General features: G+C 47.1%; 1 protein-coding gene across 2 annotated transcripts in view; it reads left to right on the forward strand.

The window, feature by feature from the left end:
• The window catches only part of HEG1 (heart development protein with EGF like domains 1), a 220,261-nt gene that overhangs the window by 166,542 nt on the left and 29,997 nt on the right, over nucleotides 1-23,722 (forward strand). For both annotated transcript variants that reach the window (XM_086957440.1, XM_086957439.1), the window contains exons 6-10: nucleotides 10,222-10,280; nucleotides 10,386-10,555; nucleotides 15,991-16,125; nucleotides 20,629-20,671; nucleotides 22,079-22,116. In XM_086957440.1, coding sequence (XP_086813566.1) covers nucleotides 10,222-10,280; nucleotides 10,386-10,555; nucleotides 15,991-16,125; nucleotides 20,629-20,671; nucleotides 22,079-22,116 — 445 coding nt within the window. The remainder of the gene's footprint in view (nucleotides 1-10,221; nucleotides 10,281-10,385; nucleotides 10,556-15,990; nucleotides 16,126-20,628; nucleotides 20,672-22,078; nucleotides 22,117-23,722) is intronic.

Consider the following 23,722-nt stretch of genomic DNA (forward strand, 5'->3'; position numbering starts at 1 on the left):
ACTCCCAAGAGTCTCTTTGTTATAATCATAGTCCACAGTCCTTTGTCACTGTTCATCATCCCTATATAACCGGACTTCCCATCATCTTCCTCCTCTTTCTTCGCTGCTCCCGCAGCCAGATAAGTGCTTTTCTATTTGTCTTCTTTTATTGTGCTTGTGTCTTGTGGTCTTTGGGGACTCCTTGCATGGTTTATTTCCTTTCAGAGTCCCCTAGTTGCGGGAACGTTCTGCCGTTCCTACGCGACTTTTTTCCCACTTGTGTGCGGTGTGTACATAGACCGCAAGGGGGCGGCCTGTCGCCTCGCCGACCCTCCGGCGCGCCTCCGCGGTGCGAGGAGCCGCGCCGTGGGGTCCGCTTGCGCAGGGGCCGACCCTCGCGTACCCCTCTGACACCTGGTGCTCCGGGTCTGTACTTCACAAATTGACGCCCTTTGGGGTCTGTATGGCGGTTTGACCGCGTGAATCGCCTTCGGGCGAGATCTGTGCACCTCTTTATTCGTGTGTGGCCTAGCGCGCTTGAGGGGTACGTAGACCCGGTCCCGGCGAGGAGGGTCTGCGCGCTTGGGGGTTGGTGCAGCCCACCTGCCACGTCAGCTGGCCCAAAACGTGATCGCAGCCGCTGGGCCTGCCCACATTCGAGAACTTTCTCGGTTGCCGCCCTCTTGGGTGCCCCGCATTTGCCCTTGGTTCCGACATGGAAGGGGAGTATGATGAGGAGGCCTGCCCCTATCTGCAGGATGATGAGTTTTATCAGGCGGTGGACAGCTCCATCTATCGTTGTGTGACGGAGGTGGTAGGGCCCATGGAGGACCGCCTTTCGGCCCGCATCGTAGAGGAGTGTGCCAAGCTGGCAGCGGCGCAGGTGCCGCCGCCCCCCGAGCTCCCGGGGACGTCCGGCGGGTTGCCGCCCGCTCCGAAGAGACCCCGGGGTGAGGGGCCTTCATCGGAGGCCCAAGGCGTGGATAAGGGCGCCTTCGAACGTCTTCGTGACGCCTTCCTGGCCAAGGCGACGGCGGTGCCTCCGACGCCCTTGGTGGACCCTGGCACTTCGGGCGGTCTGTCAACGGTGCCCGCCTCCCCGATCTACGACTCTCCGGACACGGATGACGACGGGGAGTCGACCCGGTCTTGGCTCCCGGCGCCTTCGGGAAAGGAGATGCCCCGAGATGAGTCGGGCATGCTGGACCCGGACGAGATCGTCCACCCCCGATCCGCGGCCTGGGCCCCGGGGGAGACGGTGGCGAAGTTTGTCGCGGGCCGGCTGCGCAAGCCCCTGGAGAAGGAGGCGAGGGGTTGCCTGCGCGGGGAATGCCCTCGGCCTACTTTGGAGGGGAAGGTGGCTATGACCCCAGAATTGGACCCCAAGATGGCCACCTTCCTGGCGAAATTCATGAAGGACCCCAGGAAGGGGATCGATCGGTCCTGGCGGGCCTGCCAGGACAAGCTGTTGGATGCGGTCGGGCCCGCCACGAAGATCCTCGATATGGCGGAGGAGGCTCGAGCGAATGGCACCGCCATTTCACCGGAGGTGCTCTCCAACTGGGCCCAGAGGGTGATCGTCTTCTTGGGCAACGCCAACTGTGCCCTGTCCACGGAGCGGCGGCGGTCGCTCCTTATTAAGCTGGACCCGAAGCTGGGGGACCTGGCCTCGTCGGAGGCAGGTGCAGTGGCCCAGGGTGGCCTCTTCGGTGAACCTTTCATCCGCGAGCTTGGAAAGTTCGTGAACACGTTCACGTCGCTGGACAAGGCCCAGTCCAGCATCAAGAGGGTGTTTCACCAGCGTTTTTCTGGAGGGGCCGGTCGCGGCAGGGGCCGCGCGATCGGCCGTGGTCAGCAGACCAACTACCGTGGACAAGGCTCCGGAAGAGGTCAGTACCAGACCTCGGCCAACTACACCAATTTCTACCCCACGAGGGGACAACGCTATGGTGGAAGAGGATTCCAAAAGAAGTCCGGACAAGGAAATGCCCCCGGTAAGTGTACTTTGCTTGGATCAAGTTCCGATTGGGGGGCGGCTGGCAAGCTTTTACGGGGAGTGGGAGTTGCTCACTGCCGATGCTTGGGTTTTGCAAACTGTGAGAGGTTTCCATATAGAGTTTCACGACCAGCCAACTCAGGTGAGGCCCCCGCGCCCAATGGTTTTCTCAGATTCCGACGCGCGATTGATAGACGGGGAGGTCTCGGACTTGCTGCTCAAGGGAGCCATCCGCCTATCAACGCGCCACCCGCATGGGTTTCTCAGCAACGTCTTCTTGGTAGACAAGACGGATGGGGGCAAGAGGCCTGTGATCAATCTCAAGGAATTCAATGGGTGGTTGGTCTACCGTCACTTCAAGATGGAGGGGATCCACCTCCTTCGGGACGTGCTCCTCCCTCGGGATTGGATGGTGCGACTGGATCTCAAGGATGCCTACTTGGTCGTTCCCATCCACCCCCCTCATCGTCGTTTCCTACAATTCCTGTGGGACGGCCAGGTGTTCGAATTCACCGCCCTGCCGTTCGGCCTTTCTTCGGCCCCGTGGTGCTTCACGAAGGTCCTTCACCCGGTAGTGGAGTTTCTCAGAAGCCAGGGGGTCCGTATGATAGTTTACTTAAACGACATCCTCCTCATGGGGCAGTGCCCGGAGGTGCTGGCAGGACAACTGCGTCAAGCGGTCGGCCTGCTTCAGAGACTGGGGTTCGTCGTCAACGGCTCCAAGTCGGTCTTGGTTCCCACTCAGCAGATCACCTTTTTAGGTTTCGTGGTGGACTCGGTGCAGGCGGTCTTGAGCCTACCGAGCCGGAAGGTCGCAAAAATACGGCACCTGCTTCGGCAGACGATCGCGAGGGATCGGACGTCACTGCGCCATGTCGCCAAGGTGGTGGGTCTTCTGTCGTCCTCCATCCAGGCGATTTTCCCAGGCCCGCTGCACTACAGGGCTCTTCAGCGCCTGAAAGCGCAGCATTTGCGCCGTGGGATGTGTTACGATCAGTGGGTTCCCCTCACGGACGAAGTGAAGGAGGAGATGTCATGGTGGCTGTCTCACATGGAGGCATGGAATGGGCGAGCGATCTTCGGGTCGGCTCCGGACTTAATCATAGAGTCCGACGCCAGCAGGTCGGGCTGGGGCGCCCGGTGCGGGGATTTTTCCACCGGCGGCGCCTGGTCGTCAGAAGAACAACAATTGCATATCAATTGTTTGGAGCTCCTTGCGGGCTCCTTCGCGGTTCGCTGTTGGACCAAAGATTCGGTCAAGGCTTGTGTCCTGCTCCGGATGGACAATGTTTCGGCGGTCCGATATGTGAACCACCTGGGAGGTCCTCGGTCCCGCGCCTTGGCGGATTTAGCGAAGGACTTCTGGGATTATTGCCTGTCTCGTCACATTGCGGTGACGGCGGAGTATCTGCCAGGCCAGTCCAATCAGGTAGCGGATTGGCACTCTCGACATCTCAGGGATGCCAGCCAGTGGAAACTGGATCCGGGAGTCTTCCGGTGGCTACACTCCCTTTGGGGCCCCTTCTCGGTGGACCTCTTCGCGTCCCGTCTCGACCACCAGCTGCCGCGGTTTTACAGCTGGAGGCCGGACCCTCTGGCGGAGGCCACGGACGCGTTCTTGCAGGATTGGAGTCGGGAACAGCCGTTTGCGTTTCCCCCGTTCTCCATGATCATGCGAACGGCGGCTCAAATACGCCGCCAGGGTGCGGACCTGGTGTTGGTTACACCGCTGTGGAGGTCTCAAGTATGGTTTCCGGTTCTTCTGGAACTTTCCTGGGATTTTCCAATCCTACTCCCCCTGTTTCCTCTGCTCCTGACGAGCCCGGATCGGGAACCTCACCCTCTCGTCATGCAGAACACTCTCCGCCTCGTGGCGTGGAGGCTCTCAGGAGACGCTGGACGCTCCCGGGCCTTTCGGGGTCGGCTGAGCACTTGCTCTCCAAAGCATGGGCCGATAGTACGACGAAGCGTTACAGATCCGCTTGGCTTAAGTGGATGCGTTGGTGTTTACGAAGGGATTTGGATCCCATGGTCGCCGGCCTTGTTCCCGTGCTGAATTTCCTGGCTCATTTGGCCGACAAGGGTTTGGCGTATAGAACGATCAATGCTATCCGGTCGGCGATTTCTGCGGGCCATGATAACATCGATGGCCATCCGGTAGGGGAACACCCTTTTGTGTGCCGGCTTCTGCGAGCGGTTCGCCTCGCGCTGCCGCCAGAGCCCAGGTACTCCGTCCTTTGGGACGTCAATTTGGTCCTGAACCTGTTCCTATCGTGGCCAGCGAATTCTTATCTGTCTCTGAAGGAGCTTTCGGCGAAATTAGCCATGTTGTTATGTCTGGTCTCTTGTAGGCGCGTCTCGGACGTGCGCGCGCTGGATGTTTCTGCACGCATTTTTTCCCCGGAGGGGGTTACTTTTACGGTGGGTCGACGCACTAAGACGTCGTCGCGTTCCATTTCTTATCCAGCCTTTACTGACACTCCTAAGTTGTGTGTCGTGCAATGCCTCAAAGCATATGAGGACCTGACCTTGGATCTACGCCCTCCGGGCGAGCGTCAGTTGTTGATTGCCCTGCGGAAGCCACACAAAGCTGTCTCCTCCCCCACTATCGCTAGGTGGGTGCGTTGGGTCATGCAAGAAGCGGGCATCAATACTTCTCTCTTTGGAGCACACTCCGCCAGGGGGGCCATGGCCTCTAAGGCATTCTCGGTGGGTGCTCGTCTGGAGGACCTTATGCGAGCGGCGGACTGGTCCTCGGATTCCACCTTCAAGAGGTTTTATTTTAAGCCGGTGGTGGATTTAGCTCAGTTGGTGGTAAGTAAGCTTTAAACTAGCATAATCTGAAGCCTCCGGTCCTGACATAGAATCGAAATTTGCCTAGCTTACGTAACGGTAAGTTTCAATTCTATTAAGGACACGGAGGCGAGGATTATCCCACCCGGACTACGGTGGTGTCTCTACCCACCCGTATGGCAGTAAGTAAAGCGTTTTCCTTTGCGTTGTCTGTACTGTGTTGTTCACTGAATGCTCCTCGCCTTGTTGTAGCCTTTTCCTGGGCCACCTCGCTGATGCTGTTCCTTTTTTGGCAGGCAACGACGGTGCTAAACAGGACCAATGAGGCTTAGCGTGATCTGCGCGAAGAAAGAGGAGGAAGATGATGGGAAGTCCGGTTATATAGGGATGATGAACAGTGACAAAGGACTGTGGACTATGATTATAACAAAGAGACTCTTGGGAGTTGTTGTTGATTTTTTGTTGAACATTACGTCAATGCTTTATGTTTAAAGCATTTTTTGTTCTTATTATATCTTTTCCTAAGCTGCTGTGGTTTCTTTATGTTAATAAAGCGAAGGAAGATATAGCATAATCCTCGCCTCCGTGTCCTTAATAGAATTGAAACTTACCGTTACGTAAGCTAGGCAAATTTCGATTCTAACACACGACCGTTAGTGAAGATTTCCAACTCGGCTCCGCTGGTCGGGTTTCTTCATCATTGCTTTACAAATATAGAAGTTTCCTGTTACCTCCGCCTTCCTACTTACAACAATATTACTGCCTCTGCTGCCTCTACACTGCTACATAACTGCCAGGAAAGGTGGTTCAATGGCGGCTTCAGTGAGGCAATTGCGGTTGAACCGCCCTTATAGTAATGGGGCGGTCAAGAGATCGCCACCAGCGCGCCACCATGAGTCAGGTGGTTCGTGGACCTTAGTGATCTCCTGCAAGGAAGGAAATGTGATTTATCTTTTGCTTCTGACTTGTTGATTTCTTTAACGATGGAAAGTGCAGTTTGCTAGGCAGTGGCCCATGACATATTCACAATCAATCAATTCAATCAATCAATTAATCAGTGTTTGTGAAGATTCATTGTTGGTTGAGAGCGACGTGTTGTGGGACAACAAATGTGTTTGCCTCTCTCCTTTATAATTTGAAGATAGCAGTTCCTGAAAATCCACAGGCAGGCTTGTGTTGTCAGTTAATGACATCAACCACTATCAGGGGTCTCAAACTAAGTCTAAAAATGTTTTTTGTGCTTTTCTTTTCAAGTACATATTTCTTTTTCCTCATGCTCTGTAATACTTCCGTTCGACAGTGAATAAAACCAAATATAGCGCCAAATTCTAATGAGGCCATTTTTAGACGCATGCCTGGCTTACATGAAGAAAAGTCAAACCTTCCATAGGCAGAGCATACACCTTACTCAGAGACCGTGAGGCAGGTGTAAATGCATGAGATATATAACTGAGTAGATTATTCACTCATATAGAGACACAAAAAAGGTCGGATTTAGAGCTGGGCAGGAACGAAAAATCCTCCAGCATTAAAAGAAAATGCGAAATTTGAAGAAGAATTCGCCAATTGGATTTCCTCCACTACAGCGTCTACATGGTGGGGGTTATATGGCCATTACAATCTCCACCAGAGTTTACATAGCCCTCTGAAACAGGAGGATTTTCTGTTGCTAGCCAAATATAAATGAAGTTTATAGTAATACGGACTGATGTAAACTTTGGAAGGTGGCCACCAGCCAGCCTTAATAACTGACCTTTGCTTGCCTAGCAGGGATCTCTGTGCCCAAGGTGGCTGTACTGTAGGCACAGTTGAATGGAGAGTGGGCAACATTTTCTGAAAACTTTGGGTATTCCTTTGTATCTTTATCAAATGAACTCCCACTCGGGGCCCTGATGCACAGGGAGTTGTCTCCCTGTGCATCAGGTCCAATGTTTATTTTGCAGGTCATGCCTCACCTGGCAGGGAAAACCAGTGGCAATTGCTAGACCCCCAATTAGGACATGGCTACCATTACTATGTCCAGGCAGCCCTTTGCCAAGTGGGCCATCAAGTCAATTGATTCTGTTGATGGAGCCAGCTGAAGCTCTGCCATTGGATACCTTGAGCTTACTCCACCACTAAGTGAGGCGTGGGAACTGAAAGTATGGCAGGGTGGAGCACCTTCCCACTTGCCAATCTCTAAATGACACACTTAATCTTTGTTTATGCTACGGGACATTCCCAGGAGAGGGTGCGTCACAGTAGAATACACTGCAGGGGCCAAACAGGAACCTCCGCCTAGCACACACTCGCAAAGATACCACGCATACAACGCAGCTACACCGGACGATGCTCCTTCTCCCACTTTGCCACCAAAGCCTGGAACGACTTACATCTCCACCTCCACACTGCACCATCACTGACCGTCTTCAGGAAGGGACTCAGGACCTGGTTGTATGAATGAGACCAGAAAGAAGCACCTGGAAACCCGCTGGGGTGACAAGCCGCGCTCTACAAATACAACATGATTGATTGATTGATTGAGCAGTGAGAGTTGCACAACCCCTGAGGCACTGTTTAGCAACCTGCGTACAGGGAGTCATGTTGTGGGGGAAGGAGACGTAAATAAATAGGCAGCGGCATAGCACCAGTCATGTAGGTGTGATTGGCCAAATTTATCTGTGAGCCTGAGGGGGCTCAAATGTTTGAAAATTATTAAGGCCAGCAGCATGTACTGGTTACTAAGAAGACAAGAAAATGACAACCTTATAAATGTCATCTTTGCAGCATACAAAATGTAACCATTTGTCATTTATTTTTATTTTTATTTATAAGCCACTAGAATGAACTTTCAAGGTACTTCTTATCTGGAATTATAAATCACAGGTTTGAAGCCCAAAATGACAGTTCTAAAATATTCAGTTCAGAACTCCAAGCCCATGAAGGGTCTTTGTTTGCAAACATTTCACTTTGCAGAGTTTACCTTACAAAGCTGTACATAAACTTTAGATACGCACTTACAGCTGACTTTTATAGTGGTAAATATGCAATTTAAATTTGTGCTCTTTTTTTCATTTGTAACACCCAGGACTGGCCTGTAGTGTTACTTAACGCATATTGCAGATGTGAGTGGTGAAAGCTCTAGCCTCAGATTCACATAGGAATTTGACATTGAAGCAGATGACTTCAGGAAAAGTCAGGCATGTCAGTCTAAGTAAAAACATTTTTTTGATCCTTAGGAAAGGGAAAGTGCAGTGGGAAGTTGTCTTGCAGATCCTCACTCCCCAGTGGTTCAAATATCAGTTATTTATAGCCCATAAATTAACACTTTTTAGGGAAATGCAACAAAAAATATGAATTTCTTTACATGAGGAAACCCTCTTCTGGAGGCAATAAATAGAAAAAAATTGAACCAAGTGAACTGCAGCATCTTTGGATGGAATGTGGGGCACACACAGCTAGAGATTTGCAAGCCTGTGACTTGGACAGTGCCACATAATGTTTGTTCAACATTGAAAGCCAATGAATGAGGGCTTCGCAATGTCACAGCTTGATGTTGATGTATTGCTACCAATGATCAACGGTCGTCCGAGTCTCACCCTTCCTAATCACATGTCCTATGACCCTCCTGTCCTCCTATAAAAAGGACCGCTTCAGTTTCTCTGGGTTCTGAAGGTCCTATTGTGCTAAGGGGGAAAAGTATTTAAGTCCCACACCTAAAAATGATGAGAAAGATCTTTCCATTTTTGCCAATGGAGGCACGCAGAACAGTCACTCAGGCCTTAATTACCTCCCACCTGGATTATGCCAACAGTCTATATGCGGGGGCCCCTCTATATCAAATTGAACGCCTGCAAGTAGTTCAAAATGCTGCAGCAAGACTGATTGGCAATATCCCATACAGACACCCTATCTCAGCCTTTCGCAAAGAACTCCATTGGCTCCCTATAGCCAACCGTATTAAGTTTAAAACGCTTATTCTTGCTTTTCGAGCTCTGAATGGAACCGGCCCAGATTATTTAAGAAAGAGATTGAGACTGTCCCACTCAGTCAGAGACCTTCGCTCTAACAACCTGCGTCTCATGCTTGTGCCAAGATTCCGTCGCACAAGAATGGGTGGCAGAGCCTTTGCTGTTCTTGCTGCCAAACATTGGAACAGCTTACCGATCGACCTCAGATTTGCCCCATCCGAAGCTCTGTTTCGCAGACGCCTGAAAACGTGGCTATTTTCATCTATTTAGATTGCTCCTTCTCCTCCTGCTGACAGTTTTAGCGCCGGGACACCCCCGTTGGGGGTAGCCGCGCGCTTTACAAAATCCGTAAATAAATAAATAAATAAATAAATAAATAAATAAATAAAGGGGAGGGAGCATGGTTATGGAAAAACAAGGTTTATTCAATGTGTATCTTGCAGTAATATCTGGATGTGGATCCCCCTATACTAGCAGAGACAGTCACTAAGAGTAACAAAGGTCTGCCTTTCAGAATTATTAAACTATTCAGTGAAGGAGATGTGGCGTAAATGTCAAAGCTGCCGACCTTGGAGTTGGGGATCCAGGCTTAAGCCGCGGCTCAAAATTCTGTGATTCTGGGCAAATCATTTAGGGCCTAATTATGATTTCGGGCAGAAAGCCTCCAAACGCTGGTCGGAGGCTTTCTGACCGTTGTGGTAGTTTTAAACTCCGACCGCCGCATTAGGAGGACGGTGGTCGGAGTTTAAATCAATGCGGAATCCGACTCAGTTCCGACGGGCTCAATGATCCCGTCGGTCATTCGGAACTGAACCATAATCCCTTAAGGACGGTGTTTCCGCCATCGGGATATGATGTCAGTGTCCGATAGCCAATCCATGTCAGCCTTTCTTCAATAGATTGACTGCTGGAAACTGACTTGGGGGCCCCTAGCAGGCCCCCCTACCCTTGTCCCTCCGCATTTGGACCTGGGGGGCACCTATGGTTCCCCCTCAACATCCCTGCATCGTGTGGCAGGCACCATGAGGTGCTTGCCGCATTGTGCAGGGATGTGTACAAACTTCAATTTTTCAACAAGAGCTTGTGCTGAGGGAAGCTTAACCCCGCCGCCCGAATAAGCTCCCATTGAAAAATGGAAGTTTGGGACTGCGCCATGTACAGTCACATCCTAATGGGGTTGTTGGAACCGCTGACCTAAGGTTGGGAGGGTTCTTCCCCGAAATGGTGTTGGTCAGAGGCAACTCCGACCGACATTGCAATTAGGCTCTTAATCTCCCAATGCTTACCAAAAGTGAATGTGTCCTTGTTTAATGTAACTGGTGCTAAAGTAAATACCTTCAGGTCCAGGCCGCGCTATATAAAACTGCAAACAAAATAAATAAATAAATTCTGTTGAGGCAGAAAAAAATATTTAGCACTTTTTGAATCTGAGTTCTATCAAGCAATGAATAGAGCTGAAAACTTCTCCTCAGTATTGATACAGTTGAATGTTTTTTCTTGCAGTTCAATAAATCCCTGTCACTGTTAGATGGATACAACAGGTCTTCAATTCTAGATTCGAGGTAAGCAAATATTACATCTCTTATTTTCCCAAAAGTTTGATGCATTGTGAAATTTACAGCGAATAAGTGGTCGGAAGACCAATAATTTTTTTTTTTGTGTTGCAGAGAGCCCAATAATATCATCCTTTCTGTGCAGCATATCTTCTCTACAGACTCCAATGTCACCATCTATGATGTCATGAGAAGTTTGCAAAGCTACATTAAATCTTGTGAGGCCTCCGACAAGACAGCCAAACACTGCCGGCTGCTCCGCCATCACCAGATCTTCTACAAAGGTACGCTGATGTTTAAGTGATATCCTTCTTTTTAAATTAGTTCAAGCCTCCTAGGTAAAACATGTTGAAGTTTATCAATACACTGACCAAAGGAGAATGGCCAATGGAGGGGGTGGTGTGGCACAGTGGCCAGAGCGGCTGACTCCGGAGCATGGGGCACGCCGTTCGATATGGCTGCAGCTCAGCATCATGTGACTCTGGGCAATAGCTCACTTGGGGGCATATTTACAAGCCTCAATCACCACCACAACGTCACTTTTCAGGATGTTGTGGTGGCGATAGGGGCTTTTCCTTATTCACAAGGCAGCGTCAAGCCACTTAACGAGGCTTAAAGCCGCCTTGTGAATAAGGCCCCCTTTCACGTTATACTTAGCATGAAAGGTGTGGGCTATGGGGGTTGCGGTGGGTGGTCCACGCAACACCCATTGATTTTGACACTGCCCCATATTTACAAGGGCAGCGTAAATATGAGGCAGCTCCAACATTAAGACCCGGGAAAACCTGATCTTAAACAGGCGCAATGAGGAGAAATGTTTCATAGAAAAGGCAAAAGATCATTGATTGTGTATGTGCAGGAAGGTGACCCCTCCTTCACATAAACAACCAATTAAAAAAAATACGTTTTGCAACTTCTATTTGTGGTGCATTAAGCGGCACACATAGAAGTTTCAAAACACCATTTAGAGATTGTTTATGTGCAGGAAGGGGGACCTTCCTACGCATAAACAATCTCTTCCCCTCAACTCAGACACCCTTGCACTATGGTGCAAGGGTGAGTGCGTTGGCGCTAGGCTGCTAAATTTAGTAACAGCACAGGGGGAAACACTGGGCTGTACCATATTGTTGTAAATATGGTGCAGCGATGCGTTTTAGGAGGGGCGGAGCCCGGCGTTAAGCCAAGGAGGCTAACGCCACGCACTGCCACTTCATAGTAAATGTGCGCCTTAATCTCCCTGATAGCCCCCAGCGCTGTGAAACCCTTAATGGGTGAGATGTTCACACTTTACAAATAAGAATTATTATTATTATATGATGTCTCTATGACTGGATTACATTCTCTTTGTGTAAATGTTACTTCTGATAACAGACACCACGCAGTACCATTTCGTTTCACTGTCTTTCATCTCTGAAGTATCACAGAAGTGGTGAGGATCAAGAGACAGATCAAAGCAGGAAAAGAATTGCTAGTTGCTACGATAATGCAGGTATAAATATTCATGGCCAGAGGCAACATCAGATTTGAGGTTTTAATCACAATTAACTCCCAACGTACCAAATGCATCAAAATCCCAGCAAATAATTGAATGCTTCCTTGCACATTAATCATTGGAAATATATAAAAAAAATGCAGAGAGCATATTTCATTTTCCTATTGAAACTGTTAGCAAAACTGATATCTGCTAAAAGCAGGCAGAGAATCTGGGTGAAGTGCTACGTAAAAACATGCAGAAAGATGGGGTGGAAAGGTTCTTTTTGCAGCCCACTCCCAAAAGGGCCCTAAGTGCCAAATTTTCTAGAGGTGACGGGTGGCCAAGTCATGAACATCTTCTGTGACTTGTTATGAGTCAGTCTTAAGCATTGTTTGATTACAGCCCTGGATTATTCAGGTACTTTCCTTCATCATACGCGACTCTCCAAACCATTGATTAAGACGGAATTATCTAAGATTTGCTAATTGTAATTTAATATATTTGGAGACAACAAATGAAATCTATAACTAGCTGCTACTTTAGAGATTAGACTATCTAGAAAGCTCAAACGTGATGCATATAGGCAATAAAAGGGCTGAGTGACCGATATCCTCACTGCTAGAAGATGTGGTGAACTCAAGGGCATGCATCTGAATCCTAGAAAGACTGATTTAGCCTTCCATCCTTCTGAGGTGAGGAAATGAAGAAATATTAAATTGGCTACCAATAGCACCTGTTATTTGCCGGGACACTCCCAGGAGCATCTGTGTGCTTTATAAATCTGTCTTCATCATCATCATTTGAAGTGTTCTACTCTGGCAGAAGTGCAAAATAAAGTGCTAAAGAAAAACATTGTTATTAATAGTATTTTGTACAAAAAGCTAAATACAATGACCTTTTGACACATTACGAAGAAATCTTGGTCACACTCGGTAGGTTTCTCTTGGCCTCCAGTTGCAGGTGACCAACATACTGAATGGAATGAACAAAACAGGCAGGTGTCCCATGAACTCTCTCTTTCAGGATATACATGAAAGAGGATCTCACTTTCAACAGCAGACATTCCTGCCAGAGACTAACAGGTTATAAGTGAATTCTCCTTACACTTTTCCCTGATTCAGCACACTCAGAAGACAGCTGGACTGTTACTAGTAGAGGCTTTTATGAGAAGCCAACCTAGCAAAGATTGTATGCAAAACATTAATATTGAACACTGCATTTATTTTAGCAGTAGTAAAAATAAAGGATGTAAACAATACGAAGAAAGCGAACATGAGATTTGTTGGTAATTCTTCCTCCCACAAAGTATCTGCTGTTAACCACTGGCTGCAAAAAAGACTGCAATTCTGAGAGGTGAAATACAGCAGTCTCATGCCTCATGCTAAGGACAACTCATTCTTGGTTAACTCCGACCACTGTCTATGGCAGTCAAAGTCGGCCATACGTCTTTGGAATGACAATCCTCTCTGGAACAGCGCCGGAATACTCTCTGATTATTATAAATCCCTTCATTCATTCATTCACACATGATAATGAGCAACAATGAGGCTCAGTGAAAGAAACAAATTGTCTAGAATCACACAATTTGTCGAGCAGGAAAGATAGGATTGATCCCACATGTTCCAATTTGACAATGTGAAATTCAGCCGCTGGATGGATTTCTATTTATAACATCAAATCTTAATGCTTTGTCCTTAATTCTTAGAGGATGATATTAAAGTTTTGGGTGACAGGAAGAATCCACATTTTATTTTTGGCAGTTCTATTTAACACAAACCTTGCCCAAGAACAAAACAGTGCTTCAAAGCAGACACAGTTAATGGTTTATGTTTCAGCATTGGGAGATTTGCTGGGATTCACAGAATGCTGACCCAAGGCCGGGTTTCGAGCCTGCTTCCCTATGTTACAATGTTGGCAGCTGTAACCACTAGGCCACATGACATCCTTGAAACGTCGCTTGTTTTCAGCTTGAGATTCCAATAGGACCTCGAGCTGAGCCAGAGCCAGGCTCGAGGTTTCATTGGCTCGCCCTCCTCTACTGTACAAAAACACACAGGCTTTGGGGATCCGTTAGTCACGAGAACCTCTAGTTCTCAGAACTAACTTCAGCGAGTACCAAACCTAGCCACAAGGTGGTGCCATTAGAGCAGAATTGTGAGGTCATGTTAATTGGTAGAGAATGTGCATAACACCTTTGTAAAAGCAAAAAAAACGAGCACTGGCATAGCCAATAGGTCTTGCCTTTGGGACTTTATAAGTGTTTAGCCATGCAACAGTTGATGTTGCACCCATGATATTGTGCTGCATAATTAAATACTTATAAGGTCCCAAAGGGGAGACCTATTGGCTATGCCAATGTTTGTTGTCATTGTAACACACAGTCCGAGACACTAAAAAGCATTCTGTTGTGTCAAAGCTATACTATTGCACTGACCGGATCAGCGCCTTCTGCTGCGGAGCTGAAAGCAGGTTTTCAGTGCGCTGGCAACGGGGGCTGAGCAGGTAGGGGAAGAGGACTTCGGTTTAGGATTGCCAGTCCGCAGCCGGGAATCATTGAAAATCAAATGTGAGCGCTTCTCTGATGTAAACCACTAAGATAGATCTAACCTGTGTTATCAACAACATGTTCAGTGTGTGTCAAGGCATAAGAAAGTGGCTATTTATACAACAACCTTAATTAGAGGGACGCCATGATGCTTTGAAGTGAAGACGTAAGTAGTAATTGCCATTATGTGCAAGTTTGCGCAGCCATCTACAGATATACATTTGTGCTCAATTCAAGCTGGGGGCAGACAAACTTAGAGCGCAAAAATGTTCATGCACAAGATTGGTGTTTTCGCATGACTGGAGCAGTTTCTGTTCACACAATGCAGCAACCCTTCTCTCCCGCTTTCATGCACGCACCCCTTACCCCCGCCAATCTTCCTATTTGTCTCAGCGGGACAACATCCTGTGATTCTGGGCAAATCACTTGCTAGTTTCAGGACATGGAGCTGATGACCCTTGCTTGCTGCTGTGCCTTAGTGAACTAAAGCTTTGAATCAAGCTGAAAAGACAGTTTTGCGGCAGTTTGAAATACAAGTTTACCCAAAATGACAACAAAGCTGGGATTGGATGGAAGGCAGAGCAGGAACTGGTTGAAAGGTGAGACTCTGGATTGATCAGAACGAAAGACACCAATTGGTAGCACGGATTGTCTGGCAGGCACGTGAGGCTTAGAGTCACATGAAAAGACTAATGGACAGTGAATGGAGGAGCATATCCCTAACAACAGCACCAGTCCTGTTGCCATGGGAGAAACGATTCTCTGAACAGCTCTACTGTTGCTTATGTGCAAGGGAATAGTCTCCGCTCTTGACCAATAATCGTGTCGTTACTATGCTGGATGAACTCCGGGAGCCAGATGTACATTTTGTTAGAGTCAAACACCGATTTAGAAGGATTAGTCGAGATGAGACTTTTCTACGGATCCGTGACCGACAGCTGCCTCTGTCTGCAAAGCGTTAGTAAACACACGAGAGAGGGCGAGCAACACATGTAAACCTGTTATCTGAACATCAAAAAGGCACTGCTGTGAACACCTGAGAAACACAGATTTCTCACGTGTCGCAATTTAGACGCTGCACATTGTGCATTTTAGTGCAAACACAAGTAGAATGAGATTCCTGAGAGCAACCCGCGCAAACTATAGCTTCTAGATTCCTCCATACCGCCCGGCGCGGAAATGATAGTTGTCAGACTATACACACGAGCGAAATATGTACACCACCACAAGATGCACGGTTTGAAAAAAGTAGCTGACAGCACATTACCTCAGACCGGCCCCGGCATGTGCTTCACGTGTGCGACGTGGCCGTAAGGAGGCAGCAGAGAGAGGGGAGAGATGAGGGGGCCTGCGCCGGATTCCCTTGTGGGAGCGAGCAGGAACCAGATGTTTCAAAGCTCGCTCCCGCAAGGGAATCGCCAAAACGCACACGTTGCATTGAAAGCAATGCAAAGCGTGCACGTTTTTGGCTGAAAAGGGGAATCGATTGCTACAGGTCTTTTTCCTTTGGAGCGCATGCACGCTGCGTAAGCAAGACCTAAAAACGGAAAGCAGCCACACAGAACTGCTGCATACATCTAACACTTGGCAAGAGGGTCTTGGAGGTTGTAAACCCTTCTCTTTATAAATATATAGCGCTGATTCGTGTCTCGTTTGGGTATTTGGATTAATGTGTTTCCCTGTACATTGTATGTTTTCAGCTGGCAGCCTATGTAATCTGAAATACCCGGAATGTGATAAAGAAACCTCAGAATGCACAGACTTGGACGGAATAGCTATTTGTCAATGCAGAACAGGATACTTCAAATACAGCAAAATGGATTTCTCGTGCAGAGGTACCAGTCTTTATGCAATGGAGACACCTGAGGATTGTTTTTCAGTAATTTCCTTACTGTGATAATATGTCTTTTGGTTCGATTTAATCTCAAATGTGATCACTTACCGGTTTAGTCATGTTCTTTCATCGTGGGGGGACCATTAGCGTTGCTCTCTATAATAGTAATTTTACATGCTTCAACAATGCTGGGCAGGCTAAACTCTGAGGGGCATATTTACTAACATTTTAAGCCATGTTTGCATCACAAAAGTGACGCAAATTGGAACAAAATCTTTTTGTCAGATTTTCTTTCCAGCGCTAAACTTGTTCAGCACTGAAGATAACATGAAAGTAACGTGAAGCAGCGTAAATTGCTGCTTTGCATTAATTGGCACCAGGTGGTACCATGGGTGATGCATGGGCGTTCCCATGAAACCACCTAAGCTTTCCGACGCTAAACCCAATTAATTTAAAAAAAAGTAGACAGGGTTTAGCGTCAGAAAATAGTGTAGCCTTCAACCGGGTGCTATGAAAAAGAAATTATTTTTTTCTCCTTTATTTTCCGACTTCGAATGTGTACCACTCTGTACAGCACACGAACAAAGTGGGAAAATGTTGAAACTGAGTCTAAGCATAGTATTTTGTACTGGAAGGGTATCCTTCCAGTACAAAACCTACGCTTGACTTACAGAGACACACTCCTCAATAATAAATTGCAACCTTAAGTTTCAAAGACTGCAATGTATGTGACTTGCATTGCTTTATTAGAATACTAAAATGAATATATGCAATTAAAAAAGCTTCTTATGGTGGAGCAGTGGTGGGGATAGCTATTCAATGCTGGGAAGTGGTGGTTGGAGTGGCAGTGCAGTGTTGGGGTACTAGTGATGGAGGTGGCAGTGGTTGGGTTGGCAGTGGTGGAAGTAGAGGTGTTGCACTATGAGGTGGTAGTGGTGTTGTGGTGTTGTTTTGCATTGCTTTGAGGGTAGTAGCGCATTGCACAAATGCGGTGCTGAAGGGTGGTCGTGTGGGAGTCTGGAGTGCTGGCGTCAGCCGCAGAGGTGGTAGTGAGAAAAAACCCAGATAGCGTGATCCTGTGGGTTGTAGTGGGTGCTCAGGTTGTTAGGACGGTTCTGGTGCCACTGTGTGGTGAAGGCGGCTAACTGTGGAGCAGGGAGGGGACAGATGCAGTGCAGTGTGGTATGGTAGTGAGAGGCTGGGGGTTGAAGTGTAGGGCTATGACATGAAGATGTGTGGTGCTAAGGATAGTAGTTTGGGGCCATGGCGGTGGCAGGGCGGTGCAAGGTGTGGTAGTGCATTCTAGGAGGTTGCTCAAGTTTTGGTGTGGGGTTGCACTGGGTGGTGGTCGTATAGTGATGGGTAGTGTAATGTTAGTGAATGATATTGCTGTTAGGTAGGGCTGTGCCATGAGAAGTCTATGTGGTGATGAGGGTGGCAATGTAGCGATAGGACTGCCACTGTGACAAGGTGTTAGTAGAGAGCGAGGGAGAAGTGGTGAAAGGTATTAGCGCAGTTGTGCGTGTGCACTGCTCTGAGTTGTTGTGGTACCCAGCCACTAAATGTCTGTGGAGTGACAGTCAGTCTCCGGTCCCTGTCCAACACGCGCTTACGCACTGGACATGGATTGCTGGCATGACTTAGAGCGGTACGTAATAACGCAACATCTGTCAGAATAAAAGGCTCTTTCAGCAGTTGGGGTGGGGTGCAGAGTCACTGGTGGCGGCCAGAGGCACACAGGACAAGTCATGGGGCCGAGCTGGAGGAATGATGGGAAGGAGTGAGAGGATGGAGGCATGAGGGTGAGAAGTGAGAGGCCAGTGAGGGCTACACGTCACAGAGGGTTTTTCCCTGAGGAAGCTCGCGGTACACGGGGGTGAGTCACTTGAGGGATAGGCCCCTTAGCAATGGTGGGAAAGGCAAAGTGCATCAGTCTGTCGGTGGCGGGTGTGGCAGAGATGTTTCTCCTTCACGTCATAAATCCCTAATGTGGCAGACCAATGAAACGTCTCCTATGCCTCGATGAGCAGCAGAGTCTTCTGAACTCCGCAGTGAGCGGTCAGACAAACTTGTTGATGGTGCAATGCCTTTGTACTTCACCTGCTAGCTGTTCTAAAGCGACGTTTCACTCTGCAAACACTTTTTTAAAAATACATTGAACCTTCCAGATCTAAATTAAATGTTCAGAGAGCTCTAGTATGTCACACATTTTCCATCACAGATATAGTTTTCTTTGATTTGTTATTCTTTTCTTAAATATGTTTCCATGTTGTATTTCCCTTTAGTTGCATTTAGTTATTTGTATTTTTTGGTGAGCACAGATTATGCAAATGCCAAATTCCACCTCTAGTTACCTCTGCATTTCTATATGAGGGTTTAATTAATTATTGAACAAAGAGGACACATATGTTGACCTTCTTGTTGAACAATACACTTGAGAATATGATTTCAGTGACTCAATTCAATCCAAAGATGTATATTTCGGTCCTATCACTATAGGCCATAAAAGCACATCTTTTCCTAATTACAAAACATTACGTCATAAAAACAATTAAAACATTAAAATATCCATCCAAGGCTTAGTTCTAGACTGACAGCGCCAAAGTTAATAAGACAATCTTATACTAGCACGTATTGCTTTACGGATATGACGCAACCTTAAAACATATGGCAGAGGTCTCCATTGTGCACAATGAGAGCATGGCAACTTTGTAGTCCGTAATATCGTTTGGGTTTCAAAAAGTGCTTTTCGGGGACTCTTTTTTTCTTGAAGTACCAGCAATGGTATAAGACTCTCTTCCTGCTGTCATATGAGCGTACATAAAAAGTATAAGAAACCAGCAATCTATGCTTCTCCAGCTAAAACAGCACACATCAGTAAATGTTGCTAGATTCATACCACAGTGGAATATATTCAGTCCCTCTGTTTGCGGCGGCAAAATAGGTACTGGGGCTGCGACGTGACTCTTCTTCCACCTCCGCACTGAGGCAGCTCCATTGGCTACCTATCAGGGAAAGGGTTCTATTCAAATCACTTTGCCAGGTGTTTAGGGCCTTACATGAGATGGGCCCAATCCCATTACAGGAAAGATTTTCCTGGTATCTCCCTCAGAGACAGCTCCGGTCATCGGGTGCCGGTCTGCTGGCAGTCAGAAAATGTAAACGCTCCCAGATTGGGGGGGGTGGGGGGGGGGGGGGGGGGAGAGGGCTTTTAGTGTGGTAGGGGCACAGTTATGGAACAAGGTGCCACAAATAATTAGACAGAGTGTCTCATTAATCGAATTTAGGAAAGGCCTGAAAACTTGGCTTTTCCCAAAACTCTGATCTATGTTTCCGTTTCTCTCCTCATCAACCAGCTGACCGAGTATCTGGATATCTAAAAGCGCCAGGATACCCGTAGGGTGACAGTAGCGCTATAGAAGTATAGATACAATACAATACAATTCAGATCTGCCCTGGTGCTTATGCATGGAAGTATAGAATGTTGCATAGGTCTAGCTACACGTAATAATCTGAATTGTGTGTAAAAAGTTCAGGGCATTCAGGCCCAGGTTTATTAACCTTCCCCAACATAGCTCTATGGCAAAATCTACATTTGTATACATTATGTGTTGGAATATCACGGAATCCTCTGCATGCCGCTGGTATGCCCCTGGTTTAGTTGGGCTCTAGGATTTTCAACAAAGCAGGCCCGCTGTGTCACTCGATCTTGACCTCTGGCTGAAGTTCTGGGAGTCCTGTAGAGGTCAGACTCGTCCTTCAACTCATCTCCATTGGATAATATTTTTGGTTTATTTAGATACGTCTGATAAGTTTATATATTTTAAAACTTTAGTGGGATGTAGAAGGGCCTGTGCAGCTTGTCTGAGAAAATAACTGTATTGTTCCGGGGTAAATACGTTCTGCTCGTTGTCCTTAAAAGGGAAAAGGCGAATGCCTTGTTCTGTCTTGGCCTCCACCGTCTCCGAGCTGCACCTCAACAGTGCCTCCCAAAGCTTTGTTCTTCTGAGTCTCCACGTTTCCCAATGTCCGTTTGCATAGCGCCCTCTGGTGGATGGCGTATTAAAAGAATACTCATTGAGGGAGAGTGAGCCTTTGGCCAGGATGTTTACTTGAGTGATCAGTACACTGTATGACTTTTGGAAAATGGATGCAAAATGACTGGGGGGGGGGGGGGAGGGTCGGAGGAAGCACCATTTACTGGTGCCCTAAAGCTGCCTAATTTGATTGTCTTTTTTATTGGGGACAGGGGGTGGTGATCAACACCGCCCCTTCAGAGGACATACACCGACAACTCCTCATTTCAGATCAAGGGCCTTCAATACCGGCAGGTGTGCCCCTATCCTGCATCCTCATTCTTCATTGTGAATCACCGTAGCGCTGTACTGTAGACTCTTCTTAAACAGAATGTGTGCACTGCTCCAGCTGTGCCTCCAGTTGTTACTTTGAGTGGACGTGTGCTGTAAGGAATGCAGATTTATTTGCATATTCATTTTTATTTCAGCTTGTGAAGATGGATATAAGCGTGAAAATGGAACCTGCATCAGGTATGTTAAAAAGCCCAAGCTCTTTGATGCACTACTTATCGCTTTAACGCCAGTAAGGCATCTCTCTGAGTTAATGGCTCACTGAGGCTATCTCTACCACAGCTATCAATCCTGTCCAGTCTTTTATCCTTTCATCCTTCTATGTGAACTGTGATAGTCAATCGCACAAAAACACACGCACCACAAAAATACACACGCACACACACACAAATGCATACACACTTAAACATAAACACACACACATACACTGACACAAATACATATAGACACACACCCCACAAAAATACATACGCGCACACACCACACACAAAAACATATACACAGAGATACACACACACACACACACACCCACACACACACACACACACACACACACACACACACACACACACACACACACACAAATACATACACACAGACATAAACCCACACACACACATCATCCAAATACATATACACACACAGACATACAAGCACACACACTAATACATACACACACAGACATAAACAAACACCGCACAAATACGTATATGTACAGGCATACACTCAAACACACACAAACACACCATCACTGAAAAAACACAGTTGAAAGTTAGTTACGGGGTTTAGCGAACACAAAACAGAAAAAACCCTGTAGTTTGCCAGTTATGTCATGCAGCATAAACCACACACAGTAACTCAAATTGCCCACCCTGTTTTGCTTTTAGTAAACAGCTAATTCTTCACGCGCCATTGACAATGTGGTACAGTGAGCATGGCGGGTGGAGTGTCCTAACCTAACCCTTTACTGTGGTCAGGGAATTTCTAGCGGTTTTTGCATTCACCTTCTCCTTTAATAGTCCAGGCACTAGACGGCCTGCCTCACAGATTGCACATAGCAATTCATTAACACATGGTAACAATTCCCCTAATTATCACAAGTGCCTCTTCATCCTGATTTTACCTGACTTCTTAGTTTGAACAACTTTACTCTGTTTATCTTTTTAACACAAATAAGCATGACAAATGTCATGCCATAAACTATGCATATGCTTGTGTACCGATGGTAGTATGCTATTTATTATCTTTATTGGTCGAGGAGAGGCGCATCAGGACCAACTCAAGGCTTCATCTCTCATGAGTCATGGCCCATCCCCAAACTCAAGAATGATAATAAATAGCATATTACTATCTATCTATCCATCCATCCATCCATCCATCCATCCATCCATCCATCCATCCATCCATCCATCCATCCATCCATCCATCCATCCATCCATCCATCCATCCATCCATCCATCCATCCATCCATCCATCCATCCACCCACCCACCCACCCATCCACCAATCCATCCATCCACATCTATAGGTATATCTATATGTTATGATATATTTCCAGTTTCACAAAATTTTGTTATTTACTCCACAGGTGCCCATTTGGACTTGGTGGCTTTAACTGTGGAAATCGTAAGTATGAAACAATATCCACTATATTTAATGCGTTGCTTGTAAACATTTTAGGGCTCGCGGTGGTTCTACGCAGTGAAATTAGCGACAGCTGCTAAAATGCTCAAAGGAATACAATGACATCTAATAGTACTTAATGTATCCAGAGTTCCTCCACAGAGATGGAATCATGCAGAACACTTATTTCAAGTCTCTGCTCTCCAAATTTAAGGAATTGTTTCCTGCAGCAAGTATCAATTATGTTGGCTGAAAATGCTTTGATTGTGATAAATGCCAGTGGGACAGGCCCTGCAAAATCAGGATCTGACCCTGATGCTGTTTGCGTGAATTTCGGAATGGGCATTGACTTGAAGGTGGGTGAGTGCATAACCATAATAGCTACAAACTTCACTCAGCAAGATACAGAAAGAAGGCACCTGACAGTTGCTGATTACTCACAAAAGAACCATCAACATGTAACAACGAAAATCCCAACACTTACACTTAATCTCACCCATCCACTACGAGTTGTTTTCACTATTTTTAGAAATCAAGCTTTCTTCCCATGCACAACACTGCCTGGTGAACAGTTTTGCCCAGAGAGAGCTACAGTAAGTTTGCTTATCATGAGGTTTTCGCCAAGGATCAGCACAGAATAGGAGAATACAGCTACACCTTGAAACAAAGCCACTTGAAACAATTATAAACACACAGTACTGTTGCCCAGAAGCCACATAAGCTTGTATTTTATAAAATGTAATACAGGATTGACGTGCTGAAATAACAATTATAATTTCTAATATGTAGTGAATCTCAGGGTCTTCTATGCTACGTCATCTGTCCATTCCAATTTATTCCCAAGTCTCTTGAAAGGGCACTTTTCTGCTAGGTTTCAGGAGGACAGGAGAGGAATGTATATCGTAACTGGATAGATGAGGTTTACAGTTAGCGACCAGGGCCCATATTACTGAAAGGGCGCAGTTCCCCTGTTTGTGCTATGGCACACTTTTAAGCAGGTGCACCAGGTGCAAACAGGGAAAGTGCATACTATTGTAAAGAATGTGCTGCGCTCAGGGCAGCCTCAAACTTGTGCTGCCCCCACGGGAGACCATTCAAGAGAAACACAGAGCAGCTATTTAAAAGCTGCTCTGTCTTGCTCTGTGCAAGTGGCAACCCCCGCTTTGCTTTCAAGGGTATTAGAGATCCCCTTGCAGGCGGGTGCAGTGAGTTGTCTCAGGGGTCCATGGGATTCTCTTTCATCCTTTGAGAGGGCTGCACTCTGGGGGTGTACAGAGAGACTGGGGAGGGGCACCTTCTCTTGATAGCACTATTGCTACATGTGTAGTAGCGCTATCTGTATTGCAAAAGGGAACACGCAAGTGTCTGCAGCCCCTTATGTAATACCAAAGTATCCCAGGGGTGCACAAAGTGGGCGCAAACGCCTGCTGTGCCCTCTGGGCACTTTGTGTAGTATGGCCCTAGGTGTTTATTTGCAATGGGTGATGCAAGTGAATATTGAAACAATCTATACAAAGGGATTCCAGAAGCCAAAAACAAGTGTAACATACACTTTCTAGATCACAAGCCGCCGGCTAAAAAGATTGGAACTATATTTGTACCACTCAGT

This window comes from Lissotriton vulgaris, chromosome 2_1 (genome assembly GCF_964263255.1).
Source record: "Lissotriton vulgaris chromosome 2_1, aLisVul1.2, whole genome shotgun sequence".
Taxonomy (NCBI): domain Eukaryota; kingdom Metazoa; phylum Chordata; class Amphibia; order Caudata; family Salamandridae; genus Lissotriton; species Lissotriton vulgaris.